General features: G+C 62.0%; 1 protein-coding gene across 9 annotated transcripts; it reads right to left on the reverse strand.

The window, feature by feature from the left end:
• Positions 1-410: 410 nt before the first annotated feature.
• On the reverse strand, positions 411-17,083 carry TPM3 (tropomyosin 3; the record flags this gene model as incomplete). 9 transcript variants are annotated; one of them, XM_080361290.1, is made up of 10 exons in its annotated part: positions 13,449-13,617; positions 10,695-10,828; positions 10,149-10,266; positions 9,901-9,971; positions 8,591-8,666; positions 8,103-8,165; positions 7,924-7,993; positions 6,410-6,488; positions 4,857-4,920; positions 1,093-1,348 (listed from the first exon to the last, which is right to left on the reverse strand). In XM_080361290.1, exons 1-10 carry the CDS (start codon positions 13,578-13,580, stop codon positions 1,340-1,342), a joined length of 816 nt encoding a protein of 271 aa, XP_080217416.1. In that variant the 5' UTR covers positions 13,581-13,617. The 9 variants fall into 9 exon arrangements, with proteins under 9 accessions (XP_080217424.1, XP_080217423.1, XP_080217421.1 ...); XM_080361294.1 differs by lacking the exons at positions 1,093-1,348; positions 8,591-8,666 and adding exons at positions 1,813-1,881; positions 9,104-9,179 and having other exon boundaries at positions 4,851-4,920; XM_080361298.1 differs by lacking the exons at positions 4,857-4,920; positions 6,410-6,488; positions 8,591-8,666; positions 13,449-13,617 and adding exons at positions 9,104-9,179; positions 15,831-15,956; positions 16,940-17,083 and having other exon boundaries at positions 411-1,348.
• Between the last annotated feature and the right edge of the window lie 2,264 nt (positions 17,084-19,347).

The following is a 19,347-nucleotide window of genomic DNA, read 5'->3' on the forward strand; positions in this document are numbered from 1 at the left end:
TGCGCTACCCGTGCGCAGTGGCCACGCCCACTCCTCCTTTTATGCGCTACCCGTGCGCAGTGGCCACGCCCACCCCTCCTTTTATAGGCTACCCGTGCGCAGTGGCCACGCCCACTCCCTCGAACTACGCACTGGCCACGCCCATCGCTCCTTTTACGCGCTGCTTATGCGCAGTGGCCACGCCCACCCCCCGTTTCCCGCGCAGGCGCCGCGCGTCGCTCGCTCCCTCCGCTCTGCGCATGAGGCAACGGGGGTTAATTAACGGGAGTTAATTAATTACTGGGGGCTGGCAGCGGGTTCCCGCGATGGGCTGAGGTACGAAATGGAGAGCTCGTCCCCCGCAAGCCCGCCCTGCAGCTCTGAGCGGCACAGCCTTTCGTTTTCACACACACAGTAAATCTCCACAGACATAGAGGGATTGGATTTTTATTTCAAAAGACAATAAGACAATTATTTTTCTCTTTTCGATTTAGTATCAAAACGCTTCGATAGGGTTTCATTTTATCCCCGGATCGGCCCCTAAAGCTGCTCCGAGCACAAGCGAAGGCGCCTGGACGCGGCTCCAGGTCCCGTCAGCGAAAACGGGCGAAAAACAGGCAAAAAGAACAACAATAACGCTTTCCCGAGAGCTGAAGCCGTTAAGCGTGACCCGGCGACGAGCAACAAAGCGCCAGCACGTGAAGGCAAATTAAACCCCGCGCAGCGGCGGGTTAGAGGGGTCGCGGCTTTTCGGATACAAATAAATGGCCAGCAATGGGGTTGGAGGGAAATAACGCATGTGAAGGTTCAATTGGGTTTGGCTTTAAAAACAAAATAAGAAAAACAACAAGTTTCCCTTTGCCCAAGTTGCTTCTTCACAACAGAGTTACCTTAAAGCTGAAAAATTGGGCTCTTTTGGCAAACGGCTCCTGGAAAGGACGTTTTCCCTCATTCCCCTGCCCAAAATGAGCTGATTACCACAAGGTTAACACCGAATTGTTAAAGCCAAGAGCTTTGAAGTTGAGCTCCCCAGCCTCAAGAGCCATCTGGAATGTTCCCCAAGGAAAACAAAGGTAGTTACAAAATGTATACATCTCAAACATGCTCCCCAAACCTTATTGCATTGTTTATTTCCCTTAATTTGAAGCTTTGGCCTTTAACCCTGAGGCGAATTAGGAAGAAAAAACCCAAAGAAAAGCAAACAAAAAGGAGGTGTTTTGGTGAAGTTGGCAACGGGACGTGTTGGCGCAGGGTTAGAGGCCAAGCGGCGGCATCATGGGGATCCCTCACATCTCGTTGAGGTCGAGCAGGGTCTGGTCCAGCATCCGTTGCGTGCACAGATGCTCCTCTTTGGTGGATTTCAGTTTATCTGGCAAAAGACACAAAGAGACGATGGTTACCAAGCCAACCGGGGAGGTTTTGGCCGCGGAAAAGCTTTGGCGCCCGGGTGGGTGTGCGGGGAAGCTCTGGGGTTACCTGGTTGGCGGCTCGTGCTCCCGGTCGATGTAACTTTAACCAGTGTTTTATTCCGTATTGTTTGCATGCAGGTGCGCTCCCCAGGGCTTCCCCGCCCCCACGCAGCCGGCCCCCCGTGGCCCAGCAAGCAGAGGACAAACACACGCTCAGATCCACGGCTGGATTGGCCCCCCGGCGCAGGACAGAGATGCCAAGATCACCGGGACCGGCGTCACCGAGCAGGGAGCAGACAGGGGGAAAGGAGCCGTTCCCAAAGTGAAGCGGAGCGAGTGTGTTGCGACTGCCCAGGACCGCGGGCGGGCGATTCTCACGTGTTTCCTTAAGCCGGGAGGAGAGCTCAGACCAGCAACTACCGCTCTAGGTGGGCTTGACTCCAAAGGTGAGCCCGCCCATGTCACTGATGAGCTGCACGCGCTGGGACGCCGGCTGCGGATGAGACGCCCTTTAGGGACAGGAGGCTCCTCAAAGCCGCTCCCCACCCTCCCCAGGGCAGAAACCGCCTTCCTAGAGCACCAGTGGCTTTAAACGCGGCTTAACACCGTGGATTTTAAGACTTGGCTTTCCACGAGCTTTCCCAACCCATTCTGGACCGATTGAGTCCTCCAAACGTCAGGACTCGGCTCTACAGGAAGGTTCTACAGGTTTGCAGCGTCTTATAGACCGCGAGGTCAGTTGTTTATTGTTAAAGGCATCGTTCCATGCAGCAGGAAAGCATTTGGCTAATTGGAAATTAAATCGTAGCGCTCAACAGGCATCTTCCAGCAGATAGAAGCCTAAATTCAGCCCGGCCCTCTCCTGCGGGTGCGGCCATTCTGGTTCCACAGAGGGACCAGGCAGGACCCCCCGGACAAGGGAAAAACACTCAAAAAACAGCCAACTAAGAATAGAGGTTACCTTAATTTAAAAAAAAAACTTAAATAAATTAGAGGGTAAATTCAAGTGCCTCGTTAAACAGCAGCAATTGCACAAAACGTGCGAGTCTGCCAGTCTCAAGAACCGCTCAGATCTCAGTGTGGTCCACAGCGCACGGGTGGTCGCGATAAGCTCGTTTAACGGCATTAGTGGGGCCCCTTCTCAGTCACACAGATCATGCAGCGTTAACTTCAGCTCGTTAGCGAGCAGGCGGTTTTTCTCGAGCTGGCTGTACAGACGCTCTGCAGCGGCAACGGGACGGGGGAACGAGAGGGAGAGAGAGAGACAGAGAGAGGGGAGGTTAGTAGAGGAGCGAGACGAGCACACCAGGTAAGTTGTCTCCATGACTCGTGTTCTGAGGGTCAGGTCGAGGCCACGGGCAAAGGTTTGTCTTGGTCTAACTCGTATTTCAGCTCAGGATCATCGGAGGAAGCGCTGCCAAGGGCTTGTGAAGGCAAAGAGAGGAGCACGAGGGACACGAGGAGCACAAGGGAATGACACGAGGAGCACGGGAGACGCGACACGAGGAGACGCAACACGACACGAGGAGCACGGGGGACGCGACACGAGGAGACGCAACACGACACGAGGAGCACGGGGGACGCGAGGGGACGCGGGGGGACACGACACGAGGAGCACGACACGAGGAGCACGAGGGGACACGACACGAGGAGCACGAGGGGACACGACACGAGGAGCACGAGGGGACACGACACGAGGAGCACGAGGGGACACGACACGAGGAGCACGAGGGGACACGAGGAGCACGAGGGGACACGAGGCACGAGGAGCAGGAGGAGCTGTGGGCTGGGCTGTACCCAAGAAACACGGGATGCTCTGGAAGCCTGTGGAGCACTTTGCAGAAAGAAGAAATCCAACCAAGGCTGAATCCTGTTTTGTGTCTGCCCCGGAGCAAGTAAATGAGCGAGGCACAAACTGCTGCTGCTTCTGAACAGTCGTCACCTCCCACCAGCCCATCACAGAGTCATTTGGGTTGGAAAAGCTCCTCAAGATTGAGTCCAAGTGTTGACCCACCCATGTCCTGAGAACCTCATCTCTGTGTTTAACCCCCCAGGGATGGCGACTCCAGCACTGCCCTGGGCAGCCTGTTCCAACACCCACAGCCCTTTGGGGAGAAATCACCCCAAATTTCCACCCTCACCCTCCCCTGGCGCAACTTGAGGCCGTTTTCTCTCATGCCCTCGTGGCTCTAGCGGCCACACTTGTCCCCAGCGCCGGTTCCAGGCAGCTCCAGGGACGGGCCTCATATGAGACGGTCCCTGGAATCCAGGGGATTCTGAATGGAATCCCCACCATTCCTTGCTGCTCTCAGCCTGGGGATATTTTGCTTTGAACACGATCTGGCCAGGTTAAGATTGAGGACGCTGAGTCGCGCTGTTCATGTGGAGCAGCTCGAGCGCATCACTCGCTCCAGTCTCAGCCCAGTCCCTCCAGCACCCGCCACAGCCGCATGTTCCCCCACAGGACAGCGGCACCCACTGATCGTCCCTTCGTTAACACCACCGAGGGACCAAGCAACAGCCAGAGAAGCCAACGATTTCCATCCCACCGCTAGAAGCTGAGGGGACCCATCCTGGCCTACGCCAGCGCTCACTGGGCACATCAGCTGCTACTGCTGGTGGGGACCCACTCTGCAGCCCCCGTGAAGGGGAACGGGAACCCCAAGGCCAGTCTGCAGCCCCAGGTGATCGGCGGGCTGGTGATCCCCCCAGACTGAAGTAATTAATTAGCACGACCCTTCCTAGAGCTCAGGAACCTCAAGGTGGAACGCTTGCTGCTGCGGCACACGGGGCAGTGTTTCTGTCTGTCTGTCCATCCGGCCCTGAGCCTCCTGGTCAGCTCATCCGCGTTTGTATCGCTCCTGAGCCCACAGCCCAGCTCCAGCAACCAGCCTGGCCACCCAGTCGGACCAGAAGCTGCTCAAAACCTCCCGGGGAGTTGTTGCACCACCCACCCATCCATCCGCCACCCAGCGCGGAGCTGCGCGGGAGGAGCCGCCGCAGCCGCAGCTTTGATTACATCGCTTGCGACACCGCTGCCACCAGCGGAGCCACCGGCCCCACGCGGCTGAGTCGGGAGTGAACGGGACCTCCCGGCGAGGAGAGAGGCTGCTTCACCAGGGCAGGGCGTCACCTCCCACCCGTGAGAGCCGGCAGCCAAAGTCTGGCCTGGGAACCTCCACACCCCCCACGACACCGGTGACAAAAGCCCCGGCCCTCCCTTGCGATCTAAACCCTGATGTTTGGCTCCTGAGGAGCTGTGGGTTCTTTTGTGCTTCCATGGCATGGAGGATCGTCCCAAACCCCAGGAGAGTCAGATCAGCGCCTGCCGGAGCTTCCCAAGCTGTTATCCTTTGAAATTCCCGGTGGGAATGATGCCCCGTTCCCCACCCAGCCCTGATACAAAGGGAGAACAGGCAGCTCAGCGTGTGCAACTGTCCTCGCTGCGGAGAACGGGGCGACACAAACCTGAGGAAACCAGGGGAGGTGTCTCATCTCATCAAAACTCTGGTCGCGCAGGGCTCTTCGGGCGCTGCGGCGGGCGAACCGATCCGGAGAGGAAAGAGTGTTTGAGGAGCCGCCGCGAGGCAGCGCACACAGTTAACGAGAGGCCGGCGGGTGTTTATGGCACCGGAGCAACCAGCATCACGCTCAGAGCAGCGGTGACGCGCAGCGAGTGTTGGCAAGGCTGCGGTGCTCAGTGTAAAGCTCCCAGGGGATCCCATCACCCCCAAACCTCACATGGGGACGGGAGGGCTCTGCGAAACGCACATTCCCTGGCTCCACTGCCCATAAATCATCCCCGCCTCGCAGCAGCTGGAAACCAGCCCGAGCTCGCTCTATTTATTGTTTCACACCCTGCCGGTGCCCTGGTGACTATCAGCGCGGTGACTTCCCGCTGCCAGCCAGCGTTTGGCAGCGGTGCCGGTGAACGCCGCGGCGCGGGCGTGAGGAGGGTTGGGAGCGGGCTGGAGCGCGTATGGCTCAAGGACTTCGTGCTACAAACCCCCCTCAATCCTACAGAACATGCTGCGATTCCAGGGGCCAACACGACACCCAAAAGGAACAATAACGCAGTGTGTTCCAGCGAGGGTTCGAAGGCAACGCGGAGCGGTCACTAAAAACCCGTTTCTCAAAAGCGCCAGCCGTTGGGTTTATCCGCGAGTTGTTTTCCTTCAGAAAAGGTGACATCATGCTCGAGCGAGAGGCGAGAGAAATACAAAAGGGGCTTTATGGCTCTACGCAAGATATGCAGATGAGAACAACACCCTCCCAGCTACGCGCAGACAGCGAGAGGGCAGCCCCGCTGAGCACGGCCGTGTCTGGCACGTCGATGGCACAGAGCGAGCTTTGTTTGGGGGCGAGCGCGGCAAAACGGGGGGGCTGCTGCTGCTGCGAAGCTCCAGCGTGCCCGGGATGCCCCGCACACGATAACGGGAGAAAGGGACCGGAATTCAGCGCGAGGTGCCGAGAGCTTGAACGCAGGGCGCAGGTGCAGAGAGGCAAATCCAAAGCGGAGTTTGGAATCGCGAGACTTATCTGCGTGAGACAGAAGAACACACCGGTTTTAAGAGGAGCTGAGGTGTTGGTGCACGGCAAACTCGGCTCGGGGAGAGGTTTTGGGCGCCCGCTTTCTGAGCATTAGTGGTGAGGAGCAGCTGTTAGAACCCGCAAATCCCAACAGAAAGCCCAGGAGCGGAAAGACAAGAGTTCAGCTACTTCCACAGATCAGTTCACGGCAATTCCCAAAGAATCCACTCGAGCGCTTGTCCAGGAGGAACCCGGAGACGGGGAACTGCGCTCGGAGAGAGGTCAAGCCCGAATCCTTTGTTGTTATGCATGCGGAATGGAGTTAGCGCACGGCATGCTGCGGGGAAGCCCCGCCGACCCCGATCTGTAGAAGTAACCTTGGCCGCGCAGCGCCATCGATTCTCCAAACTACGAACACCACAGCACACCAAGCAAGCTCTGGCGGCCCGGCTGCCCAAGCGAGAGGCAAACACCAGCCAGCTCATATTTACATGGAAGTCATGTCATTCAGGGCGTGGTCCAGTTCCTCACTAATTGCTTTGTACTTCAGTTTCTGGGCATAGAGCTCATCTAGAAGAGGTTTAGGAGGAGAACAAAAGGCAAACAATGAGGGAAGGCAGGAGTTGAAAACACCCTGGGGCAAGGAAAGTTCATGAACAGGAGAAAATGGAGTTGGATGTGGAGCCATCGCGACTGCGGATTAGTTTCTGACACCCGAGGATGGTGGGAGCAGTAAGTGCCATCCAGGGCTCCAAACCAGCTCTGAGAACTATAACTCAAGGGAACGAGCGGCCCAGTGAGAACTGCTGACCGGAGGAGTCGCGGGAAGGCGGCTCCATCGCTTCGGAGCGGATCGTTGCGCCCAGATGGACTGAGCTGCTTTGTTCTCACCGTCAGCCTCAACGCAAAACCTGCTCGGGACAAGTCGGTCTTGTAATCGCCCTGGGTAGAGGGGAATTCCCGTTCTGTAGGATGCAGGGTGAGCCAAAAACGCCCCACCCGTGTTCCCCATCAGATAACGGAGCAGAGATCGCCCGCCTTGGGTAGAGGCGGCAATCCCCAAACTCCCGCCGCCCGCACAGAGCTGGCGACAGCGCAGCTGGGAATGTTGTTAACAGCAAGAACTTTGTCACTTGTCACCAAGCGGGTCACGGCAGCGGCACAGAGCCAACTCCTCACCAAGAGGGATTTCTGGAGGGGTTGTTGCAGCTCCGCAGCGTGAGGCGGCTCAGATTGCCGCTTGGAACGGCTCGGCTGACACCGCTGCTATTTCTAGATAAAGACCCAATCTCCCGAGCGACTCCAGACACCGGGATGTGGCTTTGAATCTCTGAGACCTGGCGCTACGAAGCCACAAAGGCACGTGCTGTGGTGGCGGCAGGAGGCCTGGACGACGCTGGCTTTACCAGCCACAGAAGAATCCGGCCCACAGCCTCGGATTTAAGGGAAGCGGTTGGAAATTCTCCTGCCACGGCTCGGGGAAAGGTGGGATGCTGAGAAGCCGAGGCCGGGGAGGAGGACAGGAGCCCATCCGCAGCATAAACGCGGCTTCTGGTGATTTAGTCTTGACCCAAGACCGATACTGGGGAGCCCTGAGGCTTCTTGGGGGCTGTTTCAAGCCTCACTACCTACTCCTGTTGACTTGCATGAGATCCTGCGCACAAATACGTTATCGTAACCAGTTCCTAGTGAGATGAGGCTTTTTTTCCCTCCTCTGCCACTCCTTCAAACGGGTTAAGCTGGAGCAGAGGAATCCAGCTGCATTCCTGAGGACATTGCAGCCGAGATAGCGCAGTTGGTGTTATCTGTTGCTATCAGATAGGGCACAGTGTTTGGATTGGGAGCAGCAGAACCGTTTCCAGAGGACAACGCGCTCCCGAGGCACCGGCCTCGCCAGCTCGCGCTCCCAGGACCGGAGCGGCGTCTCCACTCTCCGGTTACCCAGGAAAGAACCTTCCTCAGCTCCCACCATGTATTTTTTGGCTTCCCATCCCCTAGAATGTACCTTCCAAATCATCGATGGTCTTCTCCAGCTTGGCTACGGAGCGTTCGGCGAATTCGGCGCGGGTCTCCGCCTGCCAAGGAGACGTGAACCGCTGAGCGCAACAGTTTTGGGGTATGCCAAAGGACAACAGGCATCGGGCTGAGGAGGTGACGTCCCCCCCCAAAATCACCCCAACTCACCTCTTTGAGTTTATCAGTCAGGATCTTGATCTCCTCTTCGTATTTATCCTCTTTTTGAGAGTACTGTGGGAAAGGAGAGGAGTCAGCACCCAGCAGGGACCTCCCACACCACTCCTCCCCACAGCCCAAACGCCTCCAGAAACTTCCACGGGGCTCGTTCACAGCCCTGCCTGAGTCTGGGAGAACCGGGTCAGGCAGCACATCCCACACCGGGCACGGCAAACAAACTCGGGCGCAGAAAACATCTCATCCCAGCAGCACCAACAGCTCAGCTGGTGGAGCCGGCCCAGAGATGGGAAGGACAGCGACCCCCCGCACTGCGGCTTCACCCTCAACACCCAAATCCTCGGCTCTCCCGGCGAGCAGCGCAGCTCCCCGGGCTTGTTTAAGGCTGCAGTTGCATGGTTTCCATGCCGGGGGGCGCTCCGCTGGCTCGCACCCTTCTAGCAAGACAGAACTGTTTCTGGCCCTCGGATGAGCAGCCCTACCTTCTCAGCCTGAGCCTCAAGAGACTTGAGATTGTTGGTGACATTCTTCAGCTCTTCCTCCAGCTCGGAACATTTACTGCGGGGTTTTGTAAAGAAAGGGGGGAGAAAACAGGAAAAGAAGAAGCGGGAGGGAAAGACAGGAGAGACAAGAAGTGAATCGATGTGCGGGGAGGAGCGGGAGGCGCTGGGAGGCGTCTGCGCAGACCGGACGGGAACGCGCGCTCTGCGGAAAGCGAGTTCCCTTCCTGCCCCCAAATCCCCGCTCTAAACGTTGTGCCGGCGCCCGGCCGAGCAGCCGAGACGCGGACACAGATTTCTGGAGCCTTCGAGGACAAACGGCACGTTTAGTTTGCTAGAAGCTGCTCTGACAGACAGACGGACAGACAGCCACGCAGGGCAGAGAGGACAGGACATTCCAGGAGACAGAAAGACGCGGTTAAGCTGAGGGAAGGAGCGTAGCGAGAAGACCACAGGAGTTCTGGTTTAATGGATCGAGGAGGGAAAGGTTAGTACCTTTTCTTCGGCAACAGACAGACACTTCAAGTTCTGGTCCATCACTCTGATCTGCTCCTGCAGCTCCCGGCAACGACTGTTAGTGACGGTCACACGATGGCACAAGCCGGGTGGGGACAGGGGTCAAAAGGAGCACCAAAAACACACCACCACAGAGCAAAAAAAACAAAAGAGGGGGCAGGGGGAGAACACAAAGAAGTCATGGTCACGACATGCGGCTGGGCAGGAAGCGCAATGCTACCGCGGCGACCACACCGACTTTGTTAGACAAGGCCCAGAGCACAGAAAACGCCCTGAGCGGCTCCTCGAGGAGCGGCTGGAGCACCCAAAGGAGCCCAGACGCCATAACGTGTGTCTGCGGTGAGCGGAGGAGTCCGGCTGGCTGCTCGGCACTGCCCAAGGCTGTCGCGGTTACCGCAAATACGTTTTGAAGAGGCCAGAGACCAAGCTCGGCCGCGGTTCTGCCCTCGGACACCCCACGTGCCGCTTTCGGCCAAGCGCCGTGCGCTCCCGTGCGAGGATCTTGTGAGCTGCACAAAGCCGTGCCGGCGCACACCGCGCGGAGGGTCCTCCGCTAACCAGCGAGTCCCCCCGTGCAAAGGGGCAGAGCCGTCACATCGCTGCAAATTCCTCAGCGGAATTAATCCCGTTCCAAACAGCAAAGCGCTTCCAATCCTTTCCCACCCGCGGATCTAAACCCACCCTGTGCTTCAGGCCTTGTGTAACAGGGTTAGAAATGCCGTGTTAGTTCCCATGCGAAGGTGAACGTGCGGGTGACGTGCGAGCGGGTTACTCACGACTCTGCGAGCTCGGCGCGCTCCTCGGTCCGCTCCAGGTCGCCTTCTATGATCACCAGTTTCCGAGCAACCTGGAAGGGAGAACGGGAGCTCAGCAGAAGGAAGATGATTTGGGAGCCGTTGGAGAAGGGAAACACCGAGGGAGCTCAGCCAAGAGCCGGGTTTGCCCAGGAAAACCCCGTCAGCAGGAAGCGGAGCCGCCTCTGTTAGGCCAGGCTTAGCTGGACTAGAGCGTCCCAGGCTCTCACCTCCTCATACTTCCGATCCGCCTCCTCTGCGATGTGTTTGGCTTCCTTGAGCTGGATCTCCTGCAGCTCCATCTTCTCCTCATCCTTCAGAGCTCTGTTCTCAATCACTTTCATGCCTCTGCCCAAAAGAAAGCACACGGAGGGGAGATATAAAAACTCATCCTGTAAAAGCCGGCGGGGCGATGAGTTTTTGGAGCATCTCACCCCAGGATCATGTTGTTTCTTTGGTGCAGAGGGTGGCACGGGAAGGCAAACACCACGGGGATGACAATTAAATGCGCCGTGGAGCGTTACTCAGGCAGCCCCGAGTTTCCCCAGATCGAGGGAAACGTGGCGCTGCCCAGAAAACACCGATTCGTCCTCGTGGCCGTGGGGACACACGGTAGCACACAGCACCCCCTTGGCTTTGTTTTAGCCGCTCCAAAGTGGGGACCGACTCCCACATCCAGCCTTGATGTGGTATCGACTTCACACCCTCTGGGCAGCCCGAGAGGCCGGAACGCATCCCATATGTCAAACGGAGCGAGAGCGGCAGCCCGTGCTCACCTTTCGCTTTCATCCGCAGCTTTCTCCGCCTCTTCCAGCTTCTGCAGGGCTGTTGCCAGCCGCTCCTGGGCCCGGTCTAACTCCTCCTCCACCAGCTGGATCCGACGGTTCAAAGACGCCACTTCAGCCTCGGCCTGGAGGGAGCAGAGACCGACTCAGCCGGGGCAGGTTCGGCCGGCGCGGGGTTGGATTTGGGGTCAGCGGCACCAAAACAAAGCCGGCGGCTCCATCCGCTCGCACGTTAAGCTCCGCGGCGCTTCACACACACACGCGCTCACCCCGCAGGTTTCTCACCCGCCGGCTTGAGCCGACGTGACAGTTTAAGCCATAAACGCTAAGTAGGTGACTTAACGCTAACGAGGCTCCTCCGCAGCTGCTGTAATCCCGCCGGGCCGTCAATCACAGCCCTGTTTGCCAGCGCCTCGCCACAGCGACTATTTAGCACTAGGTCAGTTTACTCAGGCGAGCGCCGCTCGGAACGAACCCGCCCGGAACGAACCCGCCCGTCGGCAGCGCGACGAGGATTAACAGGTTGGGAGGTGGCAGCGGCGCGGCCCCAACGCATCACCTGGGCTTCCTCCCTCCCCACGAATCACTAAAACCCCAGAGAAATACAACAAAAAACCTTGACACAGGTTGATGGGGCCGCTCCCCAGCAAAGCCGCCTCGGTACAACCGGGGAAGCTGCCAAGAGCCCTCGGGCACCGCGCGTTTGCCAGAAGCGCGACCGCAAAAAGCGATGGAGGCTTTAAGGACTGAGCTCAGAAACCATCGCGCCCTCGGCGCGTTACGGCCGCACCGCCAGCGACCACAACGCCAACATCGCCGCCCTGGCGGGGAGCGCGGGATCCCGCTCGGCGGTGGGATCACCGCGCCGAGACAAAGACGAGGTCGCTGCCATTTCAAAGCAGCACCGTGATCTTCTCCAGAGCCACGTGCCGGGCGTATATGAAATATTCCAGCTCCTGGAACAAAGCAGCCTGCAAGGACGCGCTGCGGCCAACGGTGCCCGAGGAGGGAGGAGCAGAGCGATGAAAGGCGCCAGTGTTAGAGCCGACACAATTACTGGTCTCTTCCCCCTATGAGCGCTTCCCCCAGCCGGCAACAAGGTGCCGGGCGCCTCCCCGCACACTATTTCAAAAAACAGGTTGCGAAAACACAAGCGTTGGGTTCTGCTCCCCGGCAACAAGCGACAGGATGGGAGGAAACGGCCTCAAGTGGCACTAGGGGAGACTGAGGGTGGAAATTTGGGGTGATTTCTCCCCAAAGGGCTGTGGGTGTTGGAACAGGCTGCCCAGGGCAGTGCTGGAGTCGCCATCCCTGGGGGGGTTAAACACACAGATGAGGTTCTCAGGGGCTGGTTCACGGTTGGACTCGATCTTAAAGGCCTTTTCCAACCCAAACGGCTTTCCGATGAGCAGCTCGCCCTGCGCTTCAACCCCAACACCCCGATATTCAACCACGGCTGCGCCGCAGCCCCCACGTTCCCTCTCCAGGGGAAGCGCCCGGCTCGAAGAGGAACCAACCGAGACGTTAAACCGAACTGGGGAGGATGCTGCTCCACACAAACGAGCTGTCAAGGCGGGGAGTTCCCTCCGTGTCCCAGGGGACGGGGACACACCAGCACCGCTTGAAACGCAGCGTTTCATTTCACCCGTAATTCCTCAACATACCCCAAAAAACACCCCTTGCTTTAAGGAACCATCTCCCTCCTGCGTCGCCTCGATGGGCACAGCCGGGGTGTCCCCAGACTGTCCCCAAAGGGCGATATTGACGCTTTCAGGCTGAGCAGCACGTCCCTGTTACTCCCCGTTTCCTTTGGGAGCTCCACAAGCCAAGCGCAGCGCTCAGCACCGCTCCCCCGCACCACAGCGACCAAATGGGGACCGAACAGGAACCCCGAGCCGCAGGAGCCACCGCAACACCCGGAGAAACACGCGCGTTCCCATGGCAACGGCGCTACAGCAGCAGAATTCCTTATGTGGCTGCAAAGAAAGAGCCCAGCGGAGCTCGGGGAGTGGCCTCGGCCCGCCACGCCGCACCGGCTCCCGACACCGGCCGCGGCACCGCGGTGCTGCCTGGGGATGGGAGAGCCTCAGGTTGGCGTTTTGATGGGAATCGGTGGGAAATGTGCAGAGAGCGGCTGCCAGATCCGAGCTGGTCACCCAGCCGGTGTCACCTACCCATTGTGGGGTGTCACCCACCCGCCGCGGGGTGTCACCCACTCGTCGCAACATCCACCTGGCAGGGACTCACCGGTTCAGATTGTGCTGCGGTTGCTCCTCAAGAGTGACACCAGCCCTGTGCCCAACGTGCCGTGTGTCCCCAACCCAGCGTCCCCCCCGTGTCACCGGCACACCCACGGCCACTCGCACCTCCGCGCTGCCGACACGGCCCGCACAAGATGGCCGGTTCCTCCCGCTCCCCTCGCGAGAAGCAGCTGGGGGACCCCCCGGGGAAGCGGGCCAACCCCCCGCACCGGGGGCCGGTGCCGATGAACCACCGAGCCGCCGGTTCCTCCAGCTCCGCTCAGCACCGACCCGGGTCGGAGCAGCCGGGACGCGAACCCCGGACCCACAGACCGCACCGCGGAGAGCGGCACCCGGAACCGACACCCGCCCGCCGACCCCGCGACGCTCCCGCCGCCCCGGGGTGCGACCCCCGGGCCCGCCGCGGTGGTTCGACCCCCGCTAAACCCCCGTGGGGCTGCGGGATCCCCCTCCCCGGGGGTGTGGGTCCCGGTCCCGGCGGTACCTGCTCGCGGTTGCGCCGCTCGGCCTCCACCTCCCGCTGCAGGCGGTCGGCCCGCTCCTCGGCATCGTCCGCCTGCTGCTGCAGCACCTGGATCTTGCGCTTCACCGCCTCGATCGTGGTGGCGCCCGCCATCCCGCACCGGCCCCGCCGCGCCCGCCCCGCCCTGAAATACCGGAACCCGCCGCCGCGGCGCCGCCGCCCGGGAAGTGACGTCACTTCCGCCCGCCGCCTCCTCCTCCTCCTCCCGGCCCGCGTTGTCATGGAGACGGGGAGAGGCTGCGAGGGGGCGGGGCCTGGGGACACCGAGGGGACACGTGGGGGGACACCGGGAGCGGTCACAGGTGGGTGGGACCTGCCCTATATCAGTATGGGGACACCAGGACCTGCCCTATATCTGTATGGGGACACCAGGACCTGCCCCACAGGAGCTTGGGGACACCAGGACCTGCCCTATATCTGTATGGGGACAGCAGGACCTGCCCCACAGGGGTTGGGGACACCAAGATCTGCCCTATATCAGTATGGGGACACCAGGACCTGCCCCACAGGAGCTTGGGGACACCAGGACCTGCTCTATATCCGTATGGGGACACCAGGACCTGCCCTATATCTGTATGGGGACACCAGGACCTGCTCCACAGGGGGTTGGGGACACCAGGACCTGCCCTATATCAGTATGGGGACACCAGGACCTGCCCTATATCTGTATGGGGACACCAGGACCTGCTCCACAGGGATCTTGAGGACACCAAGATCTGCCCCACATGTCTGGGGGGACACCGGGACCTGCCCTATATTGGTATGGGGACACCAAGATCTGCCCCACAGGGGGCTTGGGGACACTGGGACCTGCCCTATATCAGTATGGGGACACCAGGAACTGCCCCACTAGGAGCTTGGGGACACCAGGACCTGCCCTATATCAGTATGGGGACACCAGGACCTGCCCTATATTGGTATGGAGGCACCAATATCTGCCCCACAAGGAGCTTGGGGACACTGGAACCTGCCCTATGTTGGTGTGGGGACACTGGGACCTGTCCCTTTTGGGACTGGGGACACCAGGACCTGCCCCATGTGGGTGGGACCTGCCCTGCGTCAGTGTGGGGACACCAAGATCTGCCCCACGTGGCTGGGGGGACAGTGGGACCTGTTCCACAGGGGACTTGGGGACACTGGGACCTGCCCCAGCTGAGTGTGGGGACAGCGGGACCTGCCCCACAGGGCATGGGGACCAGGGCCCCCCATCCTGCCCCGTGGGGCGCAGCCCCTCACCCCACAGCCCCCGCCCCTCGTGTCACACGGTGCCGGCGGCTCCGGCGTCGCCAAAACCTCCCGGTCTGTGCCAATGAGAGTGACAATGGCAGCGAGGGGGGACGAGGGGCCGCGAGTGAGTTGTGGGGCTGGAAAAGGAACTGGGGGGGTGGGGGGACTCGGGATGTCCTGATGGCTCCGTCACCCCAATGGCTCCGTCACCCCAATGGCACCGTCACCCCAATGGCACCGTCACCCCAATGGAACCATCACCCCAATGGCACCGTCACCCCAATGGCTCCGTCACCCTGATGGCACCATCACCCTAATGGAACCATCACCCCAATGGCTCCGTCACCTCAATGGAACCATCACCCTAATGGAACCATCACCCCAATGGCTCCGTCACCTCAATGGAACCATCACCCTGATGGCACCGTCACCCCAATGAAACCGTCACCCCAATGGAACCGTCACCCTGATTGCACTGTTACCCTGATGGCTCCGTCACCCTGATGGCACCGTCACCCCAATGGCACCATCACCCCAATGGCACCGTCACCTCAATGACTCCGTCACCCCAATGGCACCGTCACGCCAATGACACTGTCACCCCCAGCCCAGCACCGGGATGTCCCGATGGCACTGTCACCCCAATGACACTGTCACCTCAGCAACACACACTGTCACCCCAATGGCACCATCACCCCAGCCCAGCACCGGGATGTGCCCCACGGTGTCCCCACAGTGTGGCCGGAGGGAACAGCAGCGCCGTGTCCCTCGATGTCGAGATCCGCGTGTTCCCGACGCCAGCCCCACGGTGTCCCCGCGGGTGACAGTCACCGCGGGTCCCGGCGGGTGACGAGCAGGACCAGCCGCGGCTGAAACCCGGCACCTCGCGCCATTGTTTTCCTGGAAACCGCCGCCAACAATAGCCGGGCTGTGCCGTTGTCACGCCGCCAGAGCCGGGCTGTGCCGTTGTCACGCCGCCGCGGGGACGAGGGCTCCGTCCCACGCTCCAGGGCCGCCCAATGCCCCACCGCGCTCCGTCCCCGTGCGCTGCCGCGTGTCCCCAGGGGCCGCGGTCCCCGGGGGGTGACAGTGGGGACTCGGGCCCCCCGTACGTACGTCGGCCGCTTTCTTCTCCGCCAGCTCCAGCTTCTCCTGCGCGTCTTTCAGGGCCTCCGAGTACTTGTCCAGCTCGTCCTCCGTCCCCTTCAGCTTCTTCTGCATGGCGGCCAGCTCGTCCTCCAGCTGCGCCCGAGCGGCACCGGCGCCGTCACCGCGGGGCGGCCGGGACCCACGGAGCCCCCCTGCCCCACGGCATCCCCCTGACCCACAGCACCCCCCCTGCCCCACGCCATCCCCCTGACCCACTGCGTCCCCCCTGCCCCACATCATCCCCCCTGCCCCATTGCGTCCCCCCTGTCCCACTGTGTCCCCCCTGTCCCACTGCGTCACCCCTGCCCCACATCATCCCCCCTGCCCCACTGTGTCCCCCCTGCCCCACTGCGTCCCTATGTCCCTATTCTGGAGCAGCCCTGCCCCACTGTGTTCTCCCTGCCCCACACCATCCCCTCTATCCCCATCCTGGGACAGCCCTGCCCCACATCATCCCCCCTGCCCCACATCATCTCCCCTTCCCCATATCATCCCCCCTGCCCCACTGCGTCCTCCCTGCCCCACAGCATCCCCTCTATCCCCGTCCTGGGACAGCCCTGCCCCACAGCATCTCCCCTGCCCCACATCATCCCCCCTGCCCCACTGCGTCCTCCCTGCCCCACAGCGTCCCTCTATCCCCATCCTGGGACAGCCCTGCCCCACATCATCTCCCCTGCCCCACATCATCCCCCCTGCCCCATTCTGGGACATCCCTGCCCCACTGCGTCCCCCCCTGCCCCACATCATCCTCCTCGCCCCACAGTGTCCCCTCTATCCCCATCATGGGACAGCCCTGCCCCACATCATCCCCTCTGCCCCACATCACCCCTCCTGCCCCACAGCATCCCTATGTCCCCCTCCTGGGACAGCCCAGCCCCACACCATCCCCCCTGCCCCACACATCCCCGGGGTGCTGGGGGACCCCTCGGTCTGCCCCACGGCACCAGCCCATCGTCTCCGAGCCGCGGGCTGGCGGCACCTCCCGCCCCTTGTCCCCGTGTCCCCGGGCCCAGCGCGGGGAGCAGCCGGACCCGCTGCCCCCCAAGAGCCGCGTCCGGGGGGCCGCCCCACGGCACCTGCTTGCTCCGCTCCTCCGCCTGCTTCTGCTCGGCCTCCGCCTGCTCCGCGCGGTCCAGCGCGTTCTCCTTGTCCAGCTTCAGCATCTGCATCTTCTTCTTGATGGCCTCCATCCTGGGGGACGCCGGGGACGCCGGGACACCGGGGACGGCAGGGACAGCGGGGACAGCGGGGACAGTGGGGACACCGGGCACAGCGGGGCTGGCACTGCCACCGCCCGCTTTATCCCCCCGGTGGCCGCGGGGGCTTTGCCTTTCTTGGGCTGAGCCGCCTCCCCACCTTCCCAAAAAGTCTGTGCTCGGGAGCCATTGTCACCCCGGGGGGGTCCGGGTGGCCGCAGCCTTATTTGGGCTCTTGGGGACAGCTGGGGTGGTTATAAAAAGCAGCGGGGGGTCCCGCATTGTCCTGGCCCCCCGCCCCGTGACACGGGACACGGTGGCGCGGGGACGCGGTGGCACGGGACACGGTGTCCCCTGCGCAGGTGTTGAGCCGGGTTTGCGCCCCCTCCGTCTCACATGTGGCCGTTTCGTGGTGTTTTGGTGGCCCCCAGGTGACATTTCGCGGCCCGCGGGGGCGGCGCGGGACGGGCCAAGCTCTGCCTTGCGCTATTTTAAGCCAGGGCTTAAAAACACCCCCGGCCCACATTGTTTGGGGAGCACAGCGGGGAGATGAACCCCCAGGAACCCACTGACCCCCCGTCCGGCGGGACGCGGCGACAACGCCGGAGATGCCGCCCTGGGGACCCTCGGGGACCAGCGGCCTCCATGGGGTCCCCCCAGCCCCATGAAGGGGTTTTGGGGGGCTGAGAAGGGCCAGGAGACAAAGGGACGGTGCCATAAATAACGCGGCAGCGGGCACGGCGCCACGTGCCTTTGTCCCGGATCATCCCGCGGGACAGGTGCCGGGCGCCGATGCCAAACCGCGGTGTTCCAAGGGGGTCGTCGTGGCGCGTCCGGCGGCGTCGGCGCTGGGCGTCCCCGCCGCTGTAAGAATATGTTTGATATTTAGTTGGTTTTCCAATCAAACAACCTAATATCAAACATATCAGACAGAGGCCGGGGCAGGCGGGGCGGCCGGACCTGCAAGAGAACAGAAGCTCAGGACGCGGCGCATCGCGGTGCATCGAGGGGTCCGTCCCCATCTTACCTGCCCATCGGGGGGTCCCGGTCGCTGTGGTTCGGCGGCCGCCCCGCCACCGTTTATAAGGGCGGGCGGCAGCGCACGTGGCCCCGTTCCCATTAATGACCCCCCATTGGCGGCCCCGGCCCCTCCGCGGACCCCGCGCCCAGCGCCGCTCGATACGGGTCGATGGCCCCGCGCTGCCGGCTCACATGGCGCCGTCATTAGCGGGGACGTCGATACCGGGAGCCGCGACACCGGGGGCTGCGCCTGACCCTGCCCAAGGACGAGCGCCGGGGGGCGGCTGCGTAGCCGCGATTTGGGGACACGCCGGGACCCCCCGTCGCGGGAGCGTCGACAAGGAGGTGACAATGGCCGGTCGCCATGTGGTGCCATCGCGCTGGGCGCAGCGGGGATGACGGTGGGACCCCGATCTGCTATGGGGGGACGTGGATGGGGGTGTCCGGTTGTGGGGACCCACAGGGCCATGTGTCCCCCACAGAGCGTCTTGGTGCTTCGGGGTCACCCACCTTGGGGACAGCGCTGGGTGCTGGTGGGGACCCCAAACTTTGGGGGTGATGGGGCACCCGTGGTGCTTGAGGCAGGGGGACAGGTGCATGGATGCTGTCCGGGTTGGGGTCCGGGGGCTCAGCCCATGCGGGGAGGGGACAGCGGGGACGCGGGGACACGCGGTGCCAGGAGCGCGCGTGCGGCGGCTGCTGATGTGATGCGACCCGACAGGCGAGCTAATGAGGGGCCGCGGGCGGGGGGGCCCGGCCCCGCGCCCCCCGCTGCTGTCAATAAGCAGAGCCAGGGCGGCGCTGATGGGCCCCGCGGCCGGGAGACACCAAGGTCGGGCACGGGGACAAGGGACAAAGGACAAGGGCCCCCCCGTGGAGCGCTGCCCGCGTGGCGAGCGGGGCTGGGGGCGGCACACCCGCCCAGCTCCTGTCCCCGTCGCGCGGTGCCACACGGGCAGGGACACGGTGACATGGGGACGGGGGCGTCGTGCGCCAAGGGGACAGCGCGTGTGGCCAAGCCGGGAGCAGGACCCGGTGCCACCCGGCCACGCTGCCACCTCCTGGCGCAGCCACAGCCAGGGCCGTACACGGGACGCGGCACGTGCGGGGTCACCGGTGACGTCCCCGTGTCCGGGGGGTCCTGCTGGGTGTCCCTTCCCTCCCTCCACCCCCAGCGCTGCCCCACGGCCCCACACGCAGCAGCTGCAGCCCCGGTTTTGCTCAACGCGGTTTATTCTTGGCTGGAAAACTGGGTGACACCAGTTCGG

This window comes from Nesoenas mayeri (genome assembly GCF_963082525.1).
Source record: "Nesoenas mayeri genome assembly, chromosome: 30".
Classification (NCBI taxonomy): domain Eukaryota; kingdom Metazoa; phylum Chordata; class Aves; order Columbiformes; family Columbidae; genus Nesoenas; species Nesoenas mayeri.